This window comes from Trichosurus vulpecula, chromosome 1, assembly GCF_011100635.1.
Source record: "Trichosurus vulpecula isolate mTriVul1 chromosome 1, mTriVul1.pri, whole genome shotgun sequence".
Lineage (NCBI taxonomy): Eukaryota > Metazoa > Chordata > Mammalia > Diprotodontia > Phalangeridae > Trichosurus > Trichosurus vulpecula.
In genome coordinates, this window is record NC_050573.1 from 439,859,700 (window position 1) to 439,878,937 (window position 19,238).

Sequence of the window (19,238 nt, forward strand, 5' to 3'; positions counted from 1 at the left end):
ATATGGTTTGATAAAAGACTAAGAAGTGACTAGTGCCTTTTTGAAAATGCTTTAATTTTTCAGGCTACTAGACAGAATACTTTTTATAATGGCAAATTACCTCTTCTAATTCATTCAGCCAATCAATAAGCATTTATTTGTTGCTTACTAAGAGCCAGGCATCTTACTAGGTCCAGTGCTACAAAGACAAAAACAAAACACTCCCAGTCCTCAAGGACCTTTTATTCTTGGGGTTTATGTGTGTGGAGGCATTCTGAACAACTTAAGATCTGTTTGGTTTTCAAAGCCCTTCCGAACCTAGCCCCCTTATCCCTTTCCAGTATACTTACACCTTACTCCCCAAAAGGTACTCTTCGACCCAGTGACACTGGCCTTGTGGCTGTTCCATGAACAAGACACCCCCTTTCTCATCTCCAGACATTCTCTCTGGCTGCCCCGATGCCCACAACTCTCCTCCCTTCTCTGCTCTGACTACTGACTCTCTGGCTCTCTTTAAATCCGAACTAAAACCCCACCTAGCACAAAAAGCCTTTTCCCAGATTCTGGTAATTCCAGTGCTTTTCCTTTGTTAATTATTTATCCTGTATGTAGCTTGCTTTGTGTATATTTGCTTGCCATGTTTGATCACGCTCCTTCAGGGCAGGGACTGCCTTTTGCCTCTTTTTGTATCCTCAGTGCTTAGCACAGTGCCTGGCACATAGCAGGTGCTTAAAAAATGTTTACTGAATTGATTTTAAAATCATACACTACAAACACGTGTGTGTGTGTGTGTGTGTGTGCGTGTGTGTGCACTCTTGTGAGTGTGTGAAGGGAAAGGGGAAGGAAGGGGGGAGGGAAGGAGGAAGAGCATTTGCAACTGGAAGAACTGAGGACAGGCTTCCTGTAGAAGGCAGCACCAAGGAGGGGAAACACGTTCCAGCAGAGAACACAGCCCGTCAAAAGCCACAGAGACAAGAAAGGATTTTATGAATGCCAAACAACAAGTGGTAAAGTTTGGCTGGGACATAGCTAAAAAAAAAAAAGTATTGTGCAATGAACTTGAACAGGCAGTCTATAGCTGGACTGTGCGAGGCTTTAAAAAAACCAAACAAAGGAGCATTTTATTGTAGAAGAAAAACTAGTCCTTAATGAGACCTCAAGCAATTAAGTAAATTTTCCTTCCATCTGATACAGGACCAAATCCACCATGTTCTGACCTATTCCTATCCCTCCACCTTAAGCACCTGAAATTTAAGGTGTGTAAAAATAGTTGCCTCAGGCACTTTATAGAATTCAATAAGTGAATTGCAATGACTTTTATACATTTAGCAACCTACAATGTTATATAATGACAATCCTACAGTACCAAATTTCATTTCCTTCATTGTCATATAGTAATTTCTAGACTACCCATAAAGTACCATAACTACATTTTAAAAAAATTCCTCCCAAAATGCATATAGAATGCTTAGTGTACTTATGTGTTTTATATATATATATATATATATAGATGTGTGTGTGTGTATATGTATATTTGTGTATGTATATATACATACACAAAGTGCTGATTTACCCACCTATGTTTTACTTAGAACTATATTTAAATTCAATCAGAATGTGTGCACATCTATCAGTATAAACTGGAAAAGGAGCAATAAGTAGTTCATGAAAATGCTAAGATAAAAAAGGCTTGGTAATAAGTGTATCCTGGATAACCCATATATAGACAACTGAGCATGAACATAATTCTAATATTCTCTAAGATAATATGATGAGAGACATTAAGACATTTTACCTTCCAATTGTAGCTGGATTTACAGCTGTGATAATAAAAAGTGAACCTGTCTGCAGTACTGGTGATCTAATAACAATGACTCTAATACATGGAGGCCAAATTTTTTCTTCCTCTGTAACCCAGAACAAAAAGAAAGAAAAAAATACAGGGCAATTATTAGTTTAAAGGGAATGAGATTAATTAATAAAATTTTCAGTATCATGAAATTGTTTCTTAAAATTGTTTTAGACTTTCAGGCTTGAAAGAATTCAAGCATACATTTTATCATATTGTTTTAAACATTGATGCTCTTAAAATAATTCATCCCTTATGAAAGAAAACAAAAAATCAATCAAGAATAAAAATATTAAAAACACTTAAATCATTTTTTATACTTTCAGTCCCTTGACATCTGTTGTAAGAACAAAAGAAGATAAGGAATGAGGATTTTTAGTACATAATTTTTGGTATTATATATTTTTTTTGAAATTTGATTTTATTTTGAAAATCACAAACATGAAATAAAATGAACATTCCACATACACCATAAAATAGAAAAAGAGGATGAAACAAATGTGGTTAGCTTGAATGTCTTTGTGAGTAATAATGAATTCAAAGTAATACTTTTAAAACTTTCTTATTCCTTCTGGCCTTCCTTCTGTTCTATTGCATGTATTATTACATCAGTTTCCTTCCTTATTGTTTTGCAGTGTGGAGGATCAGGTTCAGGACAATCCAACTGCTAGTACCCCTCCCACTGCCATACTCTCTACCCAAAATTGGAAAGAAAAAAATTATGAACAACAAAATATCTGTAACAAAAGCACATAGTCAAGGAACACAAATTGCCACATGTCCATTTCTCAAAATGTGCTTTTTATTCTACATCTTCTATCCATCACCTCTTGGTAAATAGACAGGTTGCACAAATCATGCTACAACTCTGCTATCATGGTTAGCCGGTACAATAATAAGATATGGGATGTCTTGCCAAGTTGTTGGCCTTCACTATGCTGTATGTTAACAAATACTCCCACTGTAGTCTGCATTAGCCCATCCAAGTGTTCCACCAGGTTTCACTGAAATTGTCTGGGTTTTATGCCATGTTATTGTTCCATAACATTCACATATCAGAATTTGTTCAGTTTATCCCTTATTAATCATAGGACATCACATCTTACTTTCTAGGTCTTGGACATACCAAAAGGAGCTGGTAACGCTGTACACTTGGATTCCTTTCACATCTGGAAAGATATATGCCCTCTAGTGGTATCACTGAGTCAATGATTTTGTGATTGGGGGGAATTTCACAGCTTCAACAGGAAACTGATATGTCTGTTTTCTCATAATCCTTCCTAAACTTCTAATTTTTTTTTCTTTTCCTTTTTGTTACCTCCATGGGGTGAAGTGGAGCCTGAGAGTTGATTCAACTTGCATTTAACTAATTATTGGTTTGGACCACTTTTGCTTAGTCTTTTAAAGAAAGTTACATTTATTTTCTCTACCACTGATCTCTGCTGACAGGAAAAAAAGAAAAATAAATATAAAACTCTTATAACAAGTACACAACTGAGGAAAACAATTCCAATTACAATATTTGTGATCTTCATCTTCTTACCACCTTTATTAATCTGAAAATCTTTCTAATTGTCACTAATTTGGATAAGTGATTATAGATCTGGAGCTCCCTCTTATAATCCTTTGAAAAATGTCTACTCCTAGCTCTGGACCATGTCTATTGTCATCATTCTACATATGCTTCTACAGACCCAGGATCTGGTTCTTCAGACACTGCATACAAGGGCTTTGTGAGGGAAATCTGCTACACATGTGCTTCCCTTTAAATTTTAGATGCAATTTGTGGGTTTTTGTGATCCTTTCTTGCCCTTGTGTAGAGATCAGCTCTTCCAACACACATAAAGGTATTTTCCTTGTGGTTCCTCTAATTCCTTTCTGGTGACCTTTTCTAAGTCATTGATTCATCAGAAGTTAATACTAGTCTACAGTGAATTCCTTATCTATTTTCTGCCAGACTACTCTGCAGAGTTTCCAACATTTTGCAGTGCTTAGTAAGTACTGGCAGCGTAATGGAGGTCTTCGGAATAACTGAACACAAGGCTGCTCTACTCATCTTCTTTTCTACATGACAGACCTGATCTTATCAAGTTTTCAAACATTTTATTTCTAAGTAGTCTGGTATAGCTGCAGATTTAGTCCTGCTAGGTCTCCTTCCTGGAACAGAGGAAGAGGCTGAGTGAAGGAGACATATGAATGTACTTTTCATGAGAAGACATATTTAGAGTTAGAAGGGACCATCAAAGCCATTGACTCCAACCTCCTCATTTATTCATCTCTCAATTAACAATAAAGTGAGGCATAGAGAGCTCCTTCCTTGCCCAGACTTAGAGAGCTAGGGACTATCTGATTCAGGACTGGAACTCAAGTTTTCCCTGATTCTAAACCCTGTGTCCTATCCATTAGAAGAAATGGCTTCCTCTACTCTCTTCCGAATATCAATGTGAATTAAAAGAAATGTGACTAAACTGTCCATGTGTTTTAGCCAACTGACTTTACTATGAGATGAATGATCCAAGAAATGATAATCAAAAATAGTGATTTAATGTTTGTGAAGCATTTTACAAATATTATTCAATTTAATCCTCACCTCAAGCCTTAGAGAGAAATGCCCTTATTATCCTCATTCTTTTTTTTTTTTTAATATATTATCCCTATTCTACAGATGGTGAAACTCAGGCAGGATTAAGCTCCATGACTTGCCCAGGGAAATACAGCTATTAAGTGCCAGAGACTGAATTAGAATTCAGGCCTTGTGTTTCTAAGCACAACACTTCATCCACTGTGCCACAAAGCTACTTAAAAAAAGCATTAAAGACAATGTACAACAATAAACAAAACATGTATACAAGGAATTTTTGTACCTGTAACAAGAGGAAACAAAGTGAGTGCCAATTAACTGGGCTGAAGAAATGACAGTCTATAAATACCATGGAATATTGAGGAGGGATGACAAACATTTGGATTTCAGACAAAAATAATTGTATTTATAGCTTTTTATGTGCAGGATGGAAGTTGGGATGTTTAATGTGGTCTTTTCTGTTAGGAGATCCAATGAAATTCTCTGCTGTAACAGGTGGCCTTCCCTTGCTAAATAAATGCCTAACTTTTATCTCCAGCATGTTTTCTCCAAAGTACAGTCAAGTGGGAGCTCTAGAGGAAGTCCTTCCCACATTCATTCCAGTAGGAATAAGGTTATCTACTGATCACCCTCCACCAGAGAAAAGTAAGGCTCCTCTGAGCACATTTGTAAAGGTTCTCTCCACAATGAAGCCTCTGATAGAAAGTAAGAGATGATCTCTAGCTGAAAGCCTTCCCACACTGAGTCCAAAGGCAACATCTCCTCAATATGGTTTCTCTAATACTGAAGAAGCTCTGAACTCCAACTGAACTCCTTCTTCATGACAATGATCAGATTTCTATCTCATATGAATTCTGAGATGGGAAATAGGAGATGATTGTTGCATCATCACCTTGATTATATTTAAAAAAAAGTTTCTCTCAAGAAGATGGGTAACTAAAGGCTCTGCCACATTCATCATACTTAGGAGGTTTGTCCTCAGTGTGGATTCTCTGATGATGACTAGTGAGATGGAAGCTATGTGTGAAAGCCTTTCCACACTGAATACATCTATAAGGCTTCTTTCTAATATGGCTTCTCTAGTGTGCAGCAAGACTGGAGCTCTGTGTAAACGCTTTTCCACATTGATTACATCCATAAGGTTTCTCTCCAGTGTGGATTCTCTGATGTCTAGTGAGACGGGAGCTATATGTGAAAGCCTTTCCACGCTGAATACATCTATAAGGCTTCTCTCCAGTATGGAGTTGCCGATGTGCAGCAAGACTGGAGCTCTGTGTGAAAGCCTTTCCACATTGAAAACATCTATAAGGTTTCTCTCCAGAACGGATTCTCTGATGTCTAGTGAGATGGGAGCTCCATGTGAAAGACTTTCCACACTGATTACATTTAAAAGGTTTCTTTCCATTGTGGAATCTCTGATGGCCAATAAGATGTGATCTATAGCAGAAAACCTCCCCACATTCATTACATTTATACAACTTCTCCCCAGCATAAATTTTCTGAGATCTATCAAGACCTGAGTTCCAACCAAAGGCCTTCCCACACTGAGGACTTGCATAGCCTTTCATTCCAGGGTGAGATATGCACTGATAAGGAAGGGATGAGTGGCATGAGGTTGTTTCACATTCATTATATTTATCAGGCTCCTTTCTAAAGGGAATTTGCTGATGAGTAATGAACTTAGGGTTCTGACTCAAGGCCTTCCCACCTTTATTACTTACAGAAAGCATTTCTCCACAATCACTTTTCTGATGTCTAATGAGGTCTGAACTCCAGCTGAAGGCCATTTTCCATTGATTACCTGGATACATTTTCATTTCAGGAGGCTTCTCCAGGGACTGAAGAAGCTCTACCTCTTTAGGAAAGCACTTGCTGTATTCACTATCCTGAAGACAGTCATTCCCTGAGGTCATTTTCTTACAGTGATTTAAGACTGAAGACTGTCTGAATCTCTTTCCAATTTTATCAAATTCAGAATCATTCTTTGGATTTTTATCTACCTTGAAAGAGTCATGAATTTCTCTCAAATTGAAGTCCCAGGGCCCATCACTCATGAATTTTTGCAGGTCACATTCTTCCACAAAAATTCCCAGCTTGCTAGCCAGGGACAGCAGGTTCTGGACATTCTCCAGCATGACCTCCTTGTACAGCTCTTTCTGAGAATGATCCAAGAGGCCCCACTCCTCCTCAGTGAAGTCTACAACCACATCCTAGAATGTCACCAATTCCTGAGATGAAGGCCTCTGGGTGCCAGCAGCCATTCTCTCTGGTTCTAGGCTCTCCTTTCAGGTCAGGCTTTGGTCCTCTGAAGGCTGACCTGCATCCTCTCCTCTTGTAGTTCTCAGAGTCCTTGCAGTCTTCTGGCTTCTCCAATCTCTGGATTCTCTGTTCTCCAATTTTACAATTCTGTAGATTCTCAGTTCTCTGGTCTTCGCAGCTCTCTGAGTTCTCTATTCCCAGTTCTCTGAGTTCTGTCAGTTCTGAGTTCTATGGCTAACCTCTGGGTACATATACTCTTTTTCAGGGGCTTTTCAGAGGGCTTCAACCTCTTGTGACCTAATTAGCAAAAGGGTGGGGGCCTGGGGCCTCAGCCTAGTTAATAAAGGGTGTAAGCCTAGGGCTTAGTACTTAATAAGTAAATCACTGATTAGCATCACCCTCCTATGACTGGAGGTGTTTTATTTACTTGGGCAGTTTTATTTACTTGGTCCCATAAGAGAATGCTTTCTGCAGCCAGTATTCCAATGTGGTTCAGGAAAATATTGCAGGGGAGGGATACAAATAGTATTTGAAGGCAAAAATTGACAGTAAAACTGTGATACTTAAGAGATATACCACTTCTTAGACTTAGAAAAATTAAAAGGACAGACTGAAAAAAGATTTAACACCCAATGTGATACTGGGAGCGGGGATCGAGACAGAGTGATGAGTCAGTGATGGCTTCTAGGTTGCTAATGTAGAGAAAATAAACTGAAGTTGGGGGAGATAATCTGCCCCGGAAACAATGATCTTGGATCTTAGAAATTGAACTTCTTTAGAGGGTTATGGAAACAAGACAGACCTTTAGTCTGTACTTTATTCATAAGATAAGACCATAGAGTCTGTCTTGAAGGAGACCTCCAATAACTGGGCAGTCCCCACCAAGATATTCTGAGGGAATTAACTACAGACCCTTCTTCTGGCCCCACCAGATATTCTGAGCAAGGGAAAATATCCCCACTAAAAAAACTCTGCAACTTCTGAGACCAAGGTTAACATTCTCCCCAAACCTAAATCACCCGACAGCCCAAACAGCTCAACGAGGAAAGTAGATGCCCAGCTTGCCTAAATGGATGCCTCTATTTCCCCACGTTCCCTTGAGATGCTGCCCACAGGATAACTGCCCGGGAGCTGATGCTACTTTAGATTCTGGGAGGAATTCTAGTTAGATAGAACAAGGGAGAGAGGCCTGGGACTGGAGTCAGGAAGAACTGAGTTTAAATCTGACCTTGGATACTTCCCAACTGTGTAACCCTGGACAAGTCACTAGACCTGTTTGTCTCACTTTCCTCAAGTATAAAGTGGGGAGAATAATGGTGCCTTCCCCCCAAAGGCTGCTCTGAGGATTCCATTGGTCAAGTGCTTGGCAGTGCCAGGCATACGGGTGTGATATAAATGCTAGATTTTGTTGTTTTTATTTCTCTCCAGGGGGCTCTTAGGACGTCCGGGCTGAGGAATTCCCCAACACTAGACACTGTTTCTCCTTTGCACCCCAGGACAGTGTCTGGAACATACAGATGAAGAAACTGAGGCCAAGAGATCAAGTGACCTGACACAGCTGATGGGTATCTGAAGCAGGGTTTGAACTCAGGTCCAGCACTACTCACTGCCACCATCCAGCTACTTGTCTTCATGGAGATGACTGAGAGTTAGCTACAAAAAAGCAGGCCCAGGACTGAGGGAGAGTTCCCTTCATAGGGAAGGAGGTAGGCAGGGAGCATAGGAGACCCGGTCAGATCAGAGGAAGGCCTAAGGATTTTTAATCAGTCCAACAAGCAGGAGTTGAATCAGGACAGGAGAGGACAAGTGTTTATCCAACAGGTGGGGATGCTTGACCATAACAATCGCTACAGAGAAATCAGGAAAAAGGCAAAAAAGGGGCTACACTGGGCTAGGCTCTAGCCTAGCATCTTTAGAAATAAGGAAACCACTGGTTTTAGCTGACAGAATGCGCCCGATTTGCAGGAAGTGGAGAAGGGACAGAAGAGGGTGGGAAAAGAAGAGACCATTCAGTATAGAGTTTCTCCTAGGAAATTACTTTCTCTGGCCAAAGACTGTGGGTTCTTTGATGTCTTCTCAGTCTTGCTTAATGAAGCCAGAGCTGAATGAAGACAGAGAGTGATTTGCTCCCTGGAATCTCGGCACTATATTTTCAAAACCAATTTATTTTACACTGCATGCAACTGAAGTGAGCATACCCAAGGTTACAGATGACTCCAAGACTAGATGAAAGAGTTTTTGCTTTAGAAAGAAGCTGGACTCTGACAGTGTCAGTGTGACCTTCAGTAAATAACTCAATTTCTAGGAGCCTTAGTTTCCTATCTGTAAAACAGGGATACTGATACTTGTAGGGTTGTTATAAGGAAAGCAGATGACACAGTGGGCAGAGCACTCAAGAAAACCTTGAATCTGGCCTAAGACAACTTAATAGTTGTGTGACCTTTGGTAACAGCAAGTAAAGTGGGAGTTTTTGTTGTCTTTGTTTTGGAGTGCTTCTCAGCACCCAGGCAAACAAGTGCCTTTGAGTCTTGCCTTTGTTTCAATCAGAATCTTTGACTGAGTCGACAGTCTTTGATGACCTGTTTAAGTCACAAGAAAGCCTGGTTCACATGGGTTTGAGTAGTATGACTGTGATGTATATATGTACTCGGAGGTTAGCATTTTACTTTTGGAGGCACACTCATTGGAAAAGTGTTGGTGTGGAGACTCTGGGTAGCTGTTCAAGAAGCGCCCCTGTTTTTGAAAACCCAAATGTTAGACAGACAGCTAGAAGCCTATCTGCTGATTTGTGTTATTTGCTCTGTTTATATAATTTCTGCTTGTAATTCCTGTTTGTGTTTTCTCTGAAGTTCAGGGTGCTGGCTTTTCCACCTGAACTAAGTGAATGATATATGTATGTTTAATTAAAGCAAGATTATAAACCCCTTAAAGTTGCTTTCCTTAGAAAAGCAGATCAAAGAGTTTCTGCTAGTAGCCCTCCTGTGTGCTGGTGTTGTTGGTCTTACACAGCCACAGTAGCGGCAAGTAGCATTGTTGTTACAGTCACTTAACCTGTTTGCCTGTCTCCTCAACTGTAAAATGGGGACAATAACAGCACCCATCTCAACAAGGTTGCTGTGAGAATCAAATGAGATGTTTGTAAATCCCTTAGCACGGTGCCTGTCACACAGTAGGTGCTTAACAAATGCTTGTTTCCTTCCTTCTTTCCTACCAGAGGATTTCCTACCAGTTGACAAGCTGGTTCAGCCATAGCAATTCATTGCTGCCTCCTGGCTTCCTTGAAGTCCCAGCTAAAATTCCACCCTTCCAACAGTAAGCCTCTCCCAATCCCTCTTAATTCAAGTGTCTTCCCTCTGTTGATTATGTCCTATTTATCTTGTATCTATGTAGCCTACTTGTTTGCATGTTGTCTCTTCTATTAGTTTGTGAGCTCCTTGAGGGCAGGGACTGTTTTATTTTGTATTCTCAGTGCTACCAGAGGCCCTGGCACATAGTAGGTGCTTATTAAATACTTACTTACTGACTAAAGGAATAGTTACTAACTTAATATTAAGGTCTGTAGGGACTGTAATCTGCATCAGTCTCCACAATGAGCGAATCACATATTTTTTAAAGTATTTAAATTCTTCCTAACTACCCCTTAAAAAATAAATGAGTGAAAAAACACACATCATTAACTATGTTTAGATTAAAATAGATATTAAAAAAACCATGCTGATATTTTAAAAGCATTTTTCTGCAGGTATATCATTTGAGTTCTTTTTCTAGTTTGCTCCTTTAAAATTATTAGTTTTTTAGAAAATTGTTTAAATTAGTTACATGTAAAGGCAATTAACTCACCTTCATCTTCAGTGTCTGCTGAAGTAATATTGTCTTCACTAGTTACATCACTGCTGTCCTCAGTCTGAGAGTCTGTAATTTCACCTTCTTCTGGCTCACTGTCAGTCTCTATTATTTTGTCTTCTTTAAATAAAGCCAAATCATAGACATTCACATTAAGATGTGAGTCTACATTATCTTTGCTATCTGCATCAGCAAACTTCAAAGGACTATTTTTATTATGATTATCTACTTTGGCTTTCTTTTTCACATTTGTGGATTCTTCTCTCTCAATACAGCTTATATGTTCGACACTGGTGGTAAGACAATTCAAACTATTTGATGCTTTATGTTCTTCTAGATCAAAATCCTGTGGTTAAAAAAAAAAGAATACTTCATTAACAAGAGCTGAAACTGTGATACAGAAAAAGCAACTGTCCTAGGAATTACCGTGAACTCATGTAATTACTAAGTAATTTGCATTTCTAGTACTTTTGTATCAGCAGATCACTTTTCAACAATGAACCTCCTAGTACTTAGCCTATCTCTGCTAACATCCAAATGGAATAGAGCATAAAGGCCATGATATTCACTAGTAAACTCAACTTAAAGGATAATCAATCTTCTGTCCTTCCTGTATATGGATCAAACACACTCTTTGAGTTAGCTGGGTAGTATTGATGTTTCTGGGTTTTGCTAAGTTACTGACACATTTGCTTGGAAGGTGTGTTAATTGTCATAACACTAGGAGGCTACTTAGTAAAGTTTGGTTTTGGCTTGCTATAGTAAGTTACTAACTTTAATGTAATAATAGCTATTAACCAGAGATGCAGCATGACATACTGTATACTGAGATGGCCTGGAAGCCAAGAAGACTTGGATTCAAGCCGTGCTTCTGGGCTATGGGCAAGGCACTTAACTCCTCAGGGTGTTAATCAACTTTCTAAAGCAGGGGTTCTTAACCGAGGGTCTGTAAACATGTTTAAGAAAAATAATTTGATATAACTGATTTCCTTTGTAATTTTAAATATTTTATCTTATATTTAAAAATAATATTCTGAGAAGGGGTCCACCAACATTCACCAGACTGACAATGGTGTCTATGACCCCCCCCCAAAAAAGGTCAAGAACCTCTGCTCTAAGATTCAGACCCCTGATCTAAAACTATAAGCTGCAAAGTGCCAACCTGCATCAACAGAAAACTTACCTTGAACCTAAACTATGGAAAGCATAGGTCTAGCCACTTTTCCCTTTCCATATCTAGGGGTAGAGAGTTAAAGGATCTCTCAAAAGATGAATTGATCTCCCTATTCACCAGATTAGATCTATAAAACATATTTCAAAGGTGAACTGCCTAGATAAAATATTTGCCTGACAAGATAAATATTCCGTATGATCAATGAGATTAGTTTAACTCCGATAGATCAGTTTTCACTATTATAATTTGTGATTTATACTTGTATTGTTACTGTAGAATTCACATATTTTTGCCTTTAACTACCTCATTTTAAAAACATACACAAAACTCAAAGTAAATTTTTTCATGCAGAAGCATGAAAATTTAAAAAATGATATAAAACCTTATTTTCATTTAAATGTACACAGTCACAATGCCTTATAATGACAAGGAAATTTTTGCCATTTTATCTTTTTTGAAAATCCATGTAGAATAATCTTTTTTTTTTTTTTTGGTAAATTCAGTACTCTTACTCAATTTCACAAAGCCCGAGGGATTTATATGTCCCCAATCCTCACCATATGAGTTTTTCTAGATTTTATTGGAGCCATCCTCTTTATCATTTGTTACAGCTCAAGAACAGTTCATTATATTCACATAGCATAATTTATTTGGTTCCCACTTCTTTGACACCACAAAAAGAGCTGCTATAAAATACATTTTTGTATATATGGGTCCTTTTTCTTTGATCTCTCTGAGGTATGAGTAGGGCAGAATATTTAGGGGGCACCAGTAGCATTGTTCTAGTTTTCTGTCTTCTTTCACTACTCACACCTATCAGGAGGGGTGGGTTTGGGAGAAGACAAGTTCCCTTTTGGGCATACTGAGTTTGGAATGTCTGAGGCAGTAGTCTCCAAAGTGCAGCCAAAGGCCTTACCCCAGAGTGGGGGGAAAGATAGGATGACCCTAGGAGGGTGTGTGACACATCTTACCCTGGAGATCTAGTCAGCAATGGGGCTTGTCTACAACACAACCATACCTCCTGCTGTGCAAGTTTCCAATATCCCCTATTCTGAGCAGGGAGTCTAACCCGAAGCGCTCCCAGGTACTCCCAGCAACAGCTGTGCACTCCCACCTCGCTACACTTTGCACTTGTAAGCAGTGAAGAACGAGGAGCCCTGCCTCTCTCCCTTTTCCTTGTGCTAGAACAGAGTGAATCACATAGGAGGAGTAGGCATTGGTGAACTGTGAACTGTATAAAGGTGCCAATGTATATTATTTTCACCAAAAGCCCTTCCCTCTTCCAAATTTCCTGATTATTGCCCAGGGCACCACCATCTTTTTGGCCATGTAGGTTCTTACTCCATGTCATCTTTGAGTCTTTATTTTTCCTCATCCCACTTATCCAGTCATTTGCCAAATCTTGTCATCTCCACAGCTCACACATTTCTTTGCTCTATTCTCACAGCTAACACAAAAGTTCAGGCCCTCATTGGGACATAATTAGTACAGCAGGTATATGTAATTCACAAATATGTAAATAAACACAAATTAGGGTTAATACTAAAAAACATTTTATGATAGGGGTGTGTGACCAAGAAAAATTTGGATACCTCTGGCCTAAGGAACCTTCAGCTGTAGATGTTGTTTAATAGGAGGCTGATGATATGACACGAGCTGATGAGAGACTAAGGCTGGATATACAGTCATTAGAGATAATAAATGAAGTCATGGTAGCTGAGGAGATTACAGGCTGGAGAGAAAGGGGCTTAGGACAGACTTTGGGGGCCACTCAAAGATGAGGATAAAGGAGGCCAAGAAAGAACATATAAGTAAAGTCAGCAGGGCATGCCAAGACTTAAGAGTCAGGAAAACATGGATTTGAACCTTGTTGCAGATACTACATTTATGATACTGGAAAAGCACTTAATCACTCAAGTTCAAGTTTCCTCATCTGTAAAATGTGGTTACGTAAAGTATTTTGTAAATCTCAAAGCACTATATAAATGTGACTTGTTTTTATTACAAAAAATAAGAAGAGATTAGTGACACAAAAACTCAAGGAGGTAGATGTGGTGATTAATAGTGTCACACACTAAGAAAGGTCAAGAAGGATCAAGACTGAGAAAAAAAGCTTAAGAAATTAATCAATCCTTTATGGATATGCTGAATAAACACCAAGTCAGAGAAGTGTCTATATTACAGTACATACTGACATTAAAATATAGAGCTGGATGATACTATCACTTTTGCACAAAAGTATTGCAACCTAACAAACATACTCTTTTCCTTTATTACCAATATATAATGTAAATGTCTTCAGTATGCTCAATGAAAATGGAACTTTATAGAAGCCACAGAAAACTAAATTCCTCTTTTTGTTTATAGTGCAGTTTGTACTTTTTCTATCCTCAAGGAGCAGCATTAAGTATATTCATATACTATTTCTTATTTCATAAAATATGAGGACATCTCAAACATATTCCTTTAATCGTAGCATAAGTTTAGTTCAGATATAACGCACTCAAAATGCGATGAACTAATTAACTGTAACTTCCAGAAATAAGAGAAATTCCAAGGAGGTCCAGAAACAGGACAACTATATGGAACTTCACTCAATAGAGTAAACAATGGTTTTGTTATAAAATAGAACAAAATGAAGTTGTCAAATACCCTCATTTTTACATTAAAAAACCACAAATTTTCAGTGAAAAGCAGTGTTAAAATTCGTTCAAAAATGTTTACTTATCATCAAACAGAACTAGAAGAGACTTGTAAGGTTTAGCACTCTAGGGATCCCTATGGAGGACTCTGAAAATGAAGGGAAGAACTAATATATCCCTTCAGTCTTGGAAGCTTCTGTAACCTCTTTGGCCCCCAGATGCCTCAATTATATGACTCTCTAAATGCGGTTTATATGCCCTAGAATTCACGTAGTTACAGGGGCTGATGGCAAAGGTCAACAGCTATGAGAGCTACACATTCAAAATCATTACAATAGAATATTCTTTCAACCTTCTTTTGAATTGACAGAAAATCTGGAATCACTTCTACACATTACTTCCTCACTAATAAACAGGTATCATGAATGATCAATCAACCACATGAACCTCTCCTGATTTTCCTTTCTGTTTTCTAGGGAGACCTTTCACCCCAACCCTCCAGTCTTCTGGTGTCAGGGTTGGGCTTCATGTATTTGGGAATTGGACTAGATTTCCAAGTATTCTAGTTATACATCCTGTAATCTTAGGAGGCAGTTTATTGCTTAAGGCTTTGACTAGTAAGGTTTTAATGCAAGGGTAATTTTCCTTTTTTAGTGTAACTTATTTTATTTTTTCCAATTAATAAGCACTTATTTTCTCTAATTCCCACTTTCCCCTTGCCTAGCTGGAGAAAAAGAAAAAGTAAAAAAAGCAACCCTGTAACAAATATGCAGTTAGGCAAAACAAATTTTTGCATTGGCTAGGTCTCATGTTGCATTTGGAGTGGAGGTAGGTATCATGTTACATCATCAAGTCCTCACTGATCAATGTTTTTAAAGAGTTGCTAGGTTGTTTGTCTTTGCAATGTTTATTTTATAAATTGTTCTAGTTTTGCAAGTTCCATATTACTTCATTCAAATCTTCTCATGTTTCTCTGAAACCATCTCTTGTTATTTCTTACACTGCAATGGCATTATTCTACTATATTCACATAAATACAACAAATATTTATTGAATGCCTACTATGTGGTAGGCACTGAGTTAAGTGCTGGAGATACAAATAAGAAAAATATAGTCCCTGTCCTTAAGGAGTTTGAAGTCAAATAGGGGAAGGCAATTCAAAAAAGGAAGCTGACAAGGAAGGTGTGGGAGATGGCACCCAGCACAGGCATGATTATGGCAGTCAAAAACAAGCAGTGCAGTTGGTGGGAAATGTTGCCTGGGCTTCTAAGCCCTCTTTAAATGAAGCTTCTCAGCAACTCAGGCAATCAAGTGCCTTTGACTGAATCTTGCTTTTGTTTCAACAGACTCTTTGATGACCTGCTTAAGTCACAAGAAAACCTAGTTCAGGGGGCAGAGCCAAGGTAGTGCTGTGAAAGGAAGAAACTACTGGAGCTCTCACAAACTCTGTCAGATACATCTAAAAAAGTGAATCTGAGCAGATTTAAGTTAGAAGCTACTACTAGACTAAGAGGGGCAGGAGCGCCGGGCACGCTCAAGGGCACCAGACCAAACCAACCCAGAACATCAGAATAATCCAGTCAATGTGCCAGTCTGGGAGGGTGCTGGGCAAGTGAAACGCCAGACCAGGAACAAGCCCAGGACGAAAGTACTGGCTACAGCTGCAATTGAGCCCCAGGCTTCTCAGACCAGGACGGGAGTCTGTCAGAGCTGCGGGAGACACCAGTGCAGAGCCTGTGGCTGAGGGAGCTGCTAGCCCGGAGGCCTCCAACCCACAGTCTAAAGGTTTGAAACTCACCTTCTTGAACTTCCAGGAGCCATGATGGCCAGGTAAAACAGCTCTCATCCCTCTAGTGAATAAACCCAGAGAATACTACCTCAGGAGAAACAGAGGAGCCAGAAGAGGGGCTTCAGCAGTGAGAGAAGTGGGGGAGAGGGCTCTTCTTGTGGTGGTGGAAGGAGACTAGTGCAGGAAGAGAGGTGTCCCAGCAGCCCTTACCTCAGCAGACCAATGAGAGTAAATGAGCCCCAGGGGGGTGGAGCTAACAAATGTCAATGCCAGGACCCTAGACGTGGCTTTGCACAGCCAGAGGAAATGGCAGACACCACCACAGACAACAGCTGAAACCACCCATGCTGGAGGGCAGTTCTGGGGAAGAGGAGATTCCCAGCAGCCAGACCACCCCTCCCCCACACCTCACAAAACCAAAGGCTGTAGCACAAAAAGCTAGATCCCAACACAAGAAACTTGGGACAGAGCCCCCAAGCCCCAGAAGCAGAGATCCACTTTAGAAACCAGGAGAAAAAAAATACCATGAAAAAGAACACTAAGAAGCTTTCAAAGACCACTGACTCGTATTATGGAGACAGGAAGATCAAAACACCAATTCAGAAGAGGGCAGCATGGACACTACACCCACATCTGAAACCTCAAAAGGGAAAGTGAACTGGTCTCCAGACTAAAAAGCATTCCTGGAAGAACTCAAGGAGGACTTTAAAAACCAAATTAGGGAGGTAAAAGAAAAAATGGAAAGAATAGAAAAAAAATTCACTGATGAAAAACCAATTTTTAAAAAGTAAAATTGGCGAATTGGTTAAGGAGAATCAGAATATAATATGGAGAAAATGTCTCATTGAAAAGTAAAATCAACCAAATGGAAAAGGAGATAAAGAAGCTAAAAGAAGAAAACAATACATTAAAAACTAGAATTGGGCAAGTAGAAGCTAATGACTCTGAGACATCAAGAATCAAACAAAATCTAAAGGATGAAAAAATAGAAGAAAACATGAAATATCTGATTGGAAAAACAACTGACCTGGAAAGCAGATCCAGGAGAGACAATCTAAGAATTACTGGTCTACCTGAAACCCATGATTGAAAAAAAGAGCCTGGACAATATCTTCCAAGAACTCTTTAAAGAAAACTGCCTAGAGGTTCTAAAGCCAGAGGGTAAAATCATCATCCAAAGAATCCACCTATCACCTCCTAAATTGAAAACTCCAAGAAACATTATAGCCAAATTCCAGAACTACCAGGTCAAAGAGAAAATACTGCAAGCAACTAGAAAGAAACAATTCAAATATCACTGAACTACAATCCATTATCACCCCTATTATTCAATTTGGTACTAGAAATGTTAGCTTTAGCAATAAGAGAAGAAAAAGAAATTGAAGGAATTAGAATAGGCAAAAAAGAAACGAAATTATCACTTTTTGCAGATGATATGATGATTTACTTAGACAATCCCAGAGAATCAAGTAAAAAACTACTTGAAATAATAAACAACTTTAGCAAAGTTGCAGGATATAAAATAAATCCTTGGCATTCCTATACATTAGTAACAAAGCCCAACAACAAGAGATAGAAAGAGAAATTCCATTTAAAGTTACTATAGACACTATAAAATATTTGGGAGTCTACCTGCCAAGAGAAACCCAGGGCCTACGTGAACATAATTATGAAACACTTTTCACACAAATAAAGTCAGATCTAAATAAATGGAAAAACATAAGTTGCTCGTGGTTAGGCAGAGCTCATATAATAAAAATGACAATCTTACCTAAATTAATTTACTTATTCAGTGCCATACCAATTGAACTACCAAAAAATTATTTTGCAGTGCTGGATAAAATAATAACAAAATTCACCTGGAAGAACAAGAGGTCCAGAATATCTAGGGAATTAATGAAAAGAAATGCTAGGGAAGGTGGCCTAGCCATACCCGATATTAAACTCTACTATAAAGCAGCAGTCATCAAAACTACTTGATACTGGCTAAGAGACAGAGAGTGGTGGATCAGTGGAATAGGTTAGGTACACAAGATGCAGTAGTCACCAACTATAGCAATCTACTCTTTGATAAACCCAAAGAATCTAGCTTCTGGGCTAAGAATTCCCTATTTTACAAAAACTGCTGGGAAAATTAGAAGATGGTAGGGCAGAAAATGGGGACAGACAAATATCTTACACTGTATACCAAAATAAAGTCAAAAGGGGTTCATGATTTAGGAGAAAAGGCTGATACTATAAGCAATTTGGGAGAGCAAGGAATAGTTTACCTATCAGATTTATGGGAAAGGAAAGAATTCATGACACAACAAGAGATAAGAGAGCATTACAAAATGCCAAATGGATAATCTTGATTATGTTAAATTGCAAAGTTTTTGTATAAACAAAGCCAATTAGCAACAAAGATTAGGAGGGAAGCAGAAAATTGGGAGAAAATCTTCACAACTAGTGTCTCTGATAAAGGCCTCACATCTCTAAAATATGCAGGGAACTGAGAGAAATTTATAGGAATACAAGTCATTCCCCAATTAAGAAATGGTTAAAGGATATGAACAGGCAGTTTTCAGAGGACAAAATTAAAGACATCTATAGGCATATGAAAAAATGCTCTAAATCACTACTGATTAGAGAAATGCAAATCAAAACAGCTCTTAGGTACCACATCTCTCCTGTCAGATTGGCTAACATGACAAAACAGGAAAATGTTAAATGCTGGAGAGGATGTGGGGAAGATTGTTACATTGTTGGTGGAGCTGTGAACTGATCCAGCCATTCTGGAGAACAATGTGGACCTATGCCAAAAGGGCTATTATAAAAATGTGCATACACTTTGACCCAGAATTACCATGTCTAGGGCTGTATCCTAAAGAGATCACACAAATGGGAAAGGGACCCGTATGTACAAAAATATTTATAGCAGCTCTTTTTGTGGTAGCAGTGAATTGGAAGTCAAGGGGATGCCCATCAATTGGGGAATGGCTGAACAAGTTGTGGTATATGAATGTAATGAAATACTATTGTGCTATAAGAAATGGGGAAGATACGGACTTCATAATAATCTGGAAAAACCTACATGATATAATGCTGAGCGAGCGGAGCAGAACCAGGAGAACATTATACGC

The 19,238-nt window shown here is 38.8% G+C and overlaps 1 protein-coding gene across 1 annotated transcript in view; it reads right to left on the reverse strand.

Annotated features, from left to right (window-relative positions):
* Positions 1–19,238, reverse strand: part of AGGF1 (angiogenic factor with G-patch and FHA domains 1) — an 80,941-nt gene that overhangs the window by 26,896 nt on the left and 34,807 nt on the right. Inside the window, exons 6-7 of the mRNA XM_036763222.1 lie at positions 10,509–10,857; positions 1,775–1,886 (exon numbers count right to left, since the gene is read on the reverse strand). Of these exons, the coding sequence (XP_036619117.1) occupies positions 1,775–1,886; positions 10,509–10,857 (461 nt within the window). The remainder of the gene's footprint in view (positions 1–1,774; positions 1,887–10,508; positions 10,858–19,238) is intronic.